General features: G+C 49.3%; 1 protein-coding gene across 1 annotated transcript in view; it reads right to left on the reverse strand.

Moving 5' to 3' along the window:
* MECP2 (methyl-CpG binding protein 2) overlaps positions 1-5,503 on the reverse strand; it is a 69,026-nt gene extending 63,523 nt beyond the window's left edge. Inside the window, exon 1 of the mRNA XM_023540772.2 lies at positions 5,370-5,503. Within this exon, the coding sequence (XP_023396540.2) occupies positions 5,370-5,431 (62 nt within the window). The 5' untranslated portion in view covers positions 5,432-5,503. The remainder of the gene's footprint in view (positions 1-5,369) is intronic.
* Positions 5,504-7,588: the final 2,085 nt, after the last annotated feature.

Raw genomic sequence — 7,588 nt, forward strand, 5'->3', positions numbered from 1 at the left:
TGAGTCATTCACAGAAAACAAAACCAAACCCAGCCCCCTGCTGAAGACCACTAGGCTGTACAGCCACAGGTGGAGGGCTCAGGGCAAGAGCTTCCGGCGCGGCTGACCTGCTTCAAGGTGAACTGGAGATGCAGCTCACCAGTTCCGGCTCGACTCTGACTCCCGCCCCCAGATCACGCTGTGGCTACCAAGGAACCCTACCCAAACTGACCGTTCAGGGCTCAGGGAAGTGACTTTTTTTTATTATATGGCACAGTTTGGCACAGTTATATCTTAGTCTTTGGGGTACTTTTATACTGTCCAAGAGTAGTATATCTTTTTTTTTTCCTTTTTTTTTTCTTTAAAAACAGATGGCCAAACCAGGACATATACTAAAAAAAAAAAAAGGAAGGTTACTTACCTGAGCCCTAACATCCCAGCTACCATGGAATCCTGTTGGAGCTGGTCTACAGAAGCAAGATGTATTCTGGGGAGTCACATGTCACATCAAAGCAGGAACTGGTGAGTCTGTACTTTTATGGAGCCTAAAACAAAGAAAATTGTAAGTTGAAAGCCCTCATTGTGCTGCACGACCTTTTTCCCAGGGCGATTGGGACATCTTGAAGATAAACGTATAGACAAAGTGCTATGCTAGTTCCCGGCTTAGCTAGCTAGAAGCAACATCTGGCCCGTAACACGCCCTGCTACAAAGAAAGGCGCATTCTTGTCCAAATCAACACGTACAAGTCTTGTCTCCTCCAGGGTATACTTTGACACTACAAAGCCTACCGTTAGTGGCAATCTCTGGCAAGTATCTCTGCCACCAAGTCATACAGAAATACTCTGGGAGAGAACACACGTACAAGAGAACACACAGCACCAAAACACCATCCCGGAAAGAACACATGAAATCAAGAGGCGGGACTCCCTTTTTCAAGCAGCTTAAGTTGCAAAGAGCTCTGTGACATCTTGTAAAAGAGCTTTAAGCCCAAGTGAGAGAAGCAGTACCAATGGAAACCAAGAGCCCTGGGAAATCCAGAGCCATCACCCCAAATAAAAAAAAATACGCACAGCTATTTCAGAGCAACCACTTATAAATTTTTCAGATCAGTAAAATGCAGTGTCCAACAATCTAAGGTATCCCCTTAATAGTTGCCCTTTTGTTTCTGAGCTCACGTTCAAAAAAGAACTTTTGTCATTACATTTTTAGCCATTTAGATAACCACTGTTTCCTTGTTACAACATAAACTGCCCCATATTAGCTAATCTCAGATGCCGTGACTGTCCAGTCCAACTGCAACACTTTTATCTTTAGACTAAAAAAAGACTAGGCTAGAGTGTACAACTTAGAAGCTCTTCACACAAACAATTACTCATGTAATCAAACCCAGAGGAAGGGCAACACCAACCAAGTCGTTTATGGATAGTCTAGAACTACCAAGAGAGATACCTGGAATATATACACCTTCTGTGCTTCAATGAGGCCTCATAATTCCTTTAAACAAAGACTCAAGTCACAGAATGCTTAGAACTCTCAGAAGGCAAGTTCACAGTATTACTCAGCTATATAAGAAAAATACAACTGGTATCCTGGCTGGGAAGCCCCGGAGAAGCCGTAACTTCTCAAGGCCCCAATTTTTTTCTCACTTGTAAACTGAGGGAGCTGGACTAAGGTTCCTTCCAGCTCTGAAAGTTCAAGATCTTTGATTCACTCAAAATTTCAATAAAAAACAAAACCAAAAAAGTGCCAGAAAATGAGAACAGTGAGGTGAAAACCACAGTAAAGCAGTGATTTGCAGGTCCATATAGATGACACCTCCAGTTCCAAAGGCAAGTGAGACGAGTGACCCCTTCCTAAGGCTTGGTACCACCAGCTTCAGAGGCAGCATCAAGAATCCAGACAACTGCAAACCAATTAACTACGGTAATGGCATGTAAATATGCAAGGACACCCAACATCAGTGGGCTTTCAAGAAGTTATAAAGGCCGAGGCTTTATTAGCTAATGGAACGTTACCCCACCTTTGGCATGGAGTGGGGATGTCCTGCCCTTCCCCAAATTTCCACTCCAACTCAGTTATTTCACATACCATACCTACCATCAAACTCGTAGAACAAAGTAGGTAAGCAATGGCGTGCAAATAAAGCTTTCGATATGAGAAGTTTCCTTGGAAGAGAAAAGCGATCAGGTAGAGGCAACGAAGCATGGCTTGTATACAGGAAGCCCAAGAAAAGTGACCACTCACATTGTTCTGCCCAAAACTGTGTAAAGGCACAGTGGTGACAACGGCAACTGGACTAGGAAGGGCTGATACAGAAGCATTAGGATGAGGTCCTGCAGCTAGAGTGGCAATCACGCTCTACCCAAGAAAAAAGGTGGCGTTTGCCACCACAGGAGGTTGGTCAGCCACTTCAATTTGAAACTGCCCGGTTGATGCTTTAGTCAGCCCCCAGCTCAGCAACTGCTCTCGGCGCACCTTGAACTACCAGTCACTATGAGGCCGAGGCCGGCCAAGCAGTGGAAGGGCGCCTCACCTCCAAGAGAACTCAAGTGGCGGGGCTCCAAACTGGACCGAGCCAAGTACAAGGTTCTCATGAATATTTATTCGACTTTATAAAAAAGTAAGGGTCCGAAGCCACACGACTTGTCATGAAAACAGTCCCAAGAAGGTACATTAGAGTTGGAAACGGATGCAAGTAAGGAACAAACAACTTTAACCTCTGCTCTTCTTTATTCTAGACTGAAAAAACAGACTCCTTGTTCCATCTCCGTGCGGGGGGTCGGACGGGGGGAGTTGGGTGTCACCTAGCCAGCTGTTTTTTCAAAACCACACAGCTTGCCTCTCCCCCGACACCAGATTCAGGCAGGCAGGCAACAAGGACTCCAGTTGGAAACTGTAAACATGTGAACACAGAAATAAAAACTGTACCCTAATCCTCCTCATAGACAGAGGTGCGTGCCCTACCCCAGACCCATCTCAGGATCCAAACAGCAAAAAAGTCAGAGTAGGCTTTACTGCAGATGCTTTCCTATCAGGTGGAAAAAAAAGGCCTGGTACTCCAGATTTAAAGCATTCTACGCAAATATTTTAAAACAGGAAATAGAAAGGTGTGATAGGCCAGTACTAGCAAGCAAGCTGCAGGAGGCTTCTTCAAGCTGTTAGGACGTGCTGCCTTCAGATGCCACCAGGCACTTGCCAGAGAAAAGGAGTTCTGGGAGGATGCCTGTGTGGTTCAAAGGGGCTCCAGAGGAGGCAATCGCGTTGTCAACTAGGGAAAGCAAACTGAAGAACTAGGCTCGTCATGTCTTAGGTTCAGGTGGACAAATCTTGGAATCTTCATCAAGTGAGGCTTGTGTGTCTGTGTGCGGGGATGAATGTACCCCAACAATGTGGCGACCCAGCTGACCTGCCACGAATGGGCCATCTGTGGCAACTGATTTCAATCGACGCACAAAAGCCCACTCTACTTTTACCTCAACTGAGCGTGCTAAGATTCAGACACGTTCAGGTACAAAAACAAAAGCAAGTGTTTCTCAGGCTTCCTGACTAGGATTTGAAGTAAAAGTCCTGAAATAAATAAGCCTGTTTCCCTAAATCTCTGGTGGAAATTCCCAAAAGACCTAAAAAATCCAGACCCTGTCTTTTTATAGGGACCCAGCATATTTCATAAGACCCAAGAGATCAGCTTAATCTCGTTATTAACTGAAATTAGTGTGACCCAGTTGAAAATTCCAGCTACAGAACCCAAATTTCTCCTCTACAGTAATCACTGCGTGTTTAAATTTACTACAGAGGCCTGAATATGTTTTATTCCTATAGTATAGCCAAATGTCTAAAACTTGTGGGAGTCCCATAGAGTCTAAACCAGTTAGCTGCACACAATCATAGTTCTGATTCCCTGATCACCAACCACCCCCTTAATCATATCCTATAATCTCACCAATGTGGGTCACTGATCCCATACACTGGAGACGCACTTGTCAATAGCTCCGCAGAGCCCATTCCTGTTAGTGGAAAAATCACCAGAAGTACACATCTGCCTGACCATGAGTCAGGAATATCAATTTTGTGGTGGAGCCCATTTTTGCTGTGACCAATCCACACCCAAACACAGTCCCGACAGAAGCCACTGACACGAAGGTGAAAAAAGGAGATTTGTCATCTCTTCCAAAGCAAGCTTTCTCCCTTCAGGGACCATACTTATCAGTGTCATAAACGGTCTCCTTTGTCAGAGCAATCTTTTTAGACTCTTCAGGATGACCTTAAATCTTCAGCGCAAAACCAGAGAAACGCTGCCACTGCCACAAAAAGTCACCTGAGTTTCAGTTTGGGTGATTCAGTCATAACCCAACCGAAAAGAGAATAAACTTTCAGGAAAATCGACAGGGACCATAGCAATGCAATGAACTTGACACATCTGGTCTCGGTGATCTTGTGCAGGTCGTGCTCCAGGGCTATGGGAGCCCATTACATACTATGTCCCATTACACTTATGTAACTGGAATATCGCTGAAAGGGGGGGAGGGTGAGAGGGCGCTAATATTCCGAAGTCACAGCCCCCCCCTCAAAAAAATCCTTTGAGTAGCCCGGGGGCGCGCTGATGCCGAAAAGCCTCATGTGCTGCCGGACAAACAGTCCCCTACCCACAGTTCCAGAAGAGAACTATAGCCACCTCTTTATGATGAGTGGTGGGACCTAGGACATTATGTCTATTGCCTCTTGTGGGTGGACAATAATTCCCGCCTACTTCTTGCTGCTAGATGTGGAAAGGAGACGGTGGACGGATTCGCTTCCAGTGGGGGCAGAGAGTCATGGAACGGGCGAGAAGAAGGGGGAGGCAAAGCCTGAACATGGGGGGTGAGCGCGCAGAAGCCCTTGTGGCGCACTCTCCCGACGGGAGGCGGACTGCGCACGCGCGCCGTTGGGGGGGGGCAAAGTAACGGGAGAGGGGGCGCGAGAGGGAGGGAGAGGGGAGAGCGCGATCCAGGGAGAGGCCGGGTGCGCGGGCGCGCGACGGCGCCGCGGCCCGAAGCCCCGAGAAGGGCAGGACGCGCGCGCGCCCACGACAGGCGAAGCCCCGGCGACATGGGCGCCCATGGGGCAGAGATGCGCGCGGAGGGCGGGAGGAAGTGAGACAGAAGGCCGAAGCGGCCCGGGCGGCGGCCCCACGAGACCGCGGCGAGGACGGTCATCCGCGAGCGCGAGTGACGGGCCGAGGGGGGAGCCACCAATGGAGGCGGCAGGCGGGGGAGGGGGAGAGTAGAGAGGAGGGACGCCATCCGCCAGCCCGAGTCGCCCGAGCCCGCGGGCCCCTCCCGCGCCACGTCCCGCCCCTGCCCCCCTCCCCCAAGGAAGGGTCCCCGCCCGCGGCCTCAGCGGTACCACTCACAGTCTCTCCTCCTCGCCTCCTCCTCCTCCTCCGCTCGGCGCGGCGGCGGCGGTGGCGGCCATTTTCCGGACGGCTTTTACCACAGCCCTCTCTCCGAGAGGAGGGAGTGCGCGCGCCACCGACGCCGGGACCCCGCACGGCCGACGTCGCGCCCCGCCCTCCCCGGTCGGCCTGCGCGCTGCTGCACCTGCGCGCCCGCGCCCCGCCCCGGCCCAGCCCCCGTTGCCGCCGCGTCGTCCCGAGCCCGCCTGCCATTGGCTTTTGTGGTAGGGGTGGGGCGGTTCCTGGGCAGCGTCCCCGCCAATTGGTAGGAGCTCCTGTCAGTTACGTCAGGGACTAGGGGGCGGAACCCCTGTCCAGCTGCCGATTGGCTGCCGCCGGCCGTCATTTGGGAAAGAGGCGGCTGGGCCCCCGAAGGGCTGGTTTAGTGGGCGGAATTTGAATGCTAGGGATTAATGGGCCCTTGCGGATATTAGGGCGAGTGAAGGCCTAGGCTCGGAGCGCTCGTTTGCGCGGCCCAACCGGCCGGTCGGCCTGCCGTCCAAAAACGCGCAAGGCGCGCTGAGATAACTGTTTCACTTCTCCCGCATTTTCTCACCATCACTCCCTTCATAGAAGCAGGAAAGTTGCTTGACGTTGGCACAGCCGAGGGACCTTGGTTTCAGAGGCCTACCCATTGCATTCTTTCTTCTGAGCCCGCAGGGTGCCAGACCCTCAGAGGGGCGGGCACTACACTGACAAATCACAGCCCCTGCCTTCGTGGAACTCTGGTGGGGGAAAGAGGATGCACGCTAAGGCCTTCCGAGACCTGCAATTGTTAAACAAGGAATGGTTTGGTGGAGGTATAGATGTGGAGCACTTCACTCTGCCTGGACGAGAGTGGGAAGACTTCTTAGAAGAAAGGATTTGGGAGCGAGATCCAGCACTTCTATTTCTGGAAAATATTTAAGAGCGTGTAAAAAGTTTTGGCCAATGGGATATTCAGTACAGGACTGTTTGTTAAGGTGATCCTCCTATCCTGATACCCATTCAACATCCACTTCATCCAGTACTCCTTGTGCTGACACTATGATTACCAGGGCACCTTCTGATTTTAATTTGGCTTTCCCCACATTCATTTATTGAACACTTACTATGTGCCAAGCCCTGTTCCAGGATTTGGATGAAAAACATCCAAGACAGTGAATTAACATTTTCACGGGGAATATTCATGCTAAACATACAAATAAGTATATAATATAATGTCACAGAGTAACAAGGATTTAAAAAAGATAAAGCAAGGATGGAGGTGCTATTTAGCTATCCACAGGCTTTCTCACTCATTTTATTCCCCCAGATGAATATACAGGGAAAGGACATTCCAGGCAAGTTGAAAGAAAGGAACAAATCAGTCTCAGAAGACATACAACCACCTAAAAGTGAGGATGGCAAAACTTCAACTCACTGACTTTGGACATGTCATCAGGAAAGACCACTTGTTAGAGATGGATTAACACAATAGCTCCATCAATGGACTCAAACATACCAACGATTGTGAGGATGGCTTAGGATCAGGCAATGTTTTGTTCTGTCGTACATAAGGTCACCATGAGTCAGAGTGGACTTGATGGCTTTGTTGTTGTTAGGTGCCCTTGAGTCAGTTCCAACTCATAGTGACCCTATGTACAACAGAACGAAACACTGCTCAGTCCTGCACCAACCTCACAATCGTTCATATGTTTGAGCCCATTCTTGCAGCCACTGTGTCAATCCATCGTGTTGAGTCTTCCTCTCTTTTGCTGACCCTCTACTTTACCAAGCATGGTGTCCTTCTCCAGCGACTGATCCCGCCGCCTGATAACACATCCAAAGTACGTGAGACGAAGTCTCGCCATCCTTGCTTCCAAGGAGCACTCTGGCCGTACTTCTTCCTAGACAGATTTATTCCTTCTTCTGGCATTCCATTGTATATTCAGTATTCTTTCCCAACACCACAATTCAAAGGCATCAATTCTTCAGGCTTCCCTATTCATTATTCAGCTACGAGGCAATTGAAAACACCATAGCTTGGGTCAGGTGCGCACTTAGTCCCCAAGGTGACACCTTTGCTTTTTAACACTTTAAAGAGGTCTTTTGCAGCAGATCCACCCAATGCAACAAGTCCTTTGATTTCTTGACTGCTACTTTCATGGGCATTGACTGTGGATCCAAGTAAAATGAAATCTTTGACAACTTCAGGA

Source organism: Loxodonta africana, chromosome X (genome assembly GCF_030014295.1).
Source record: "Loxodonta africana isolate mLoxAfr1 chromosome X, mLoxAfr1.hap2, whole genome shotgun sequence".
Taxonomy (NCBI): domain Eukaryota; kingdom Metazoa; phylum Chordata; class Mammalia; order Proboscidea; family Elephantidae; genus Loxodonta; species Loxodonta africana.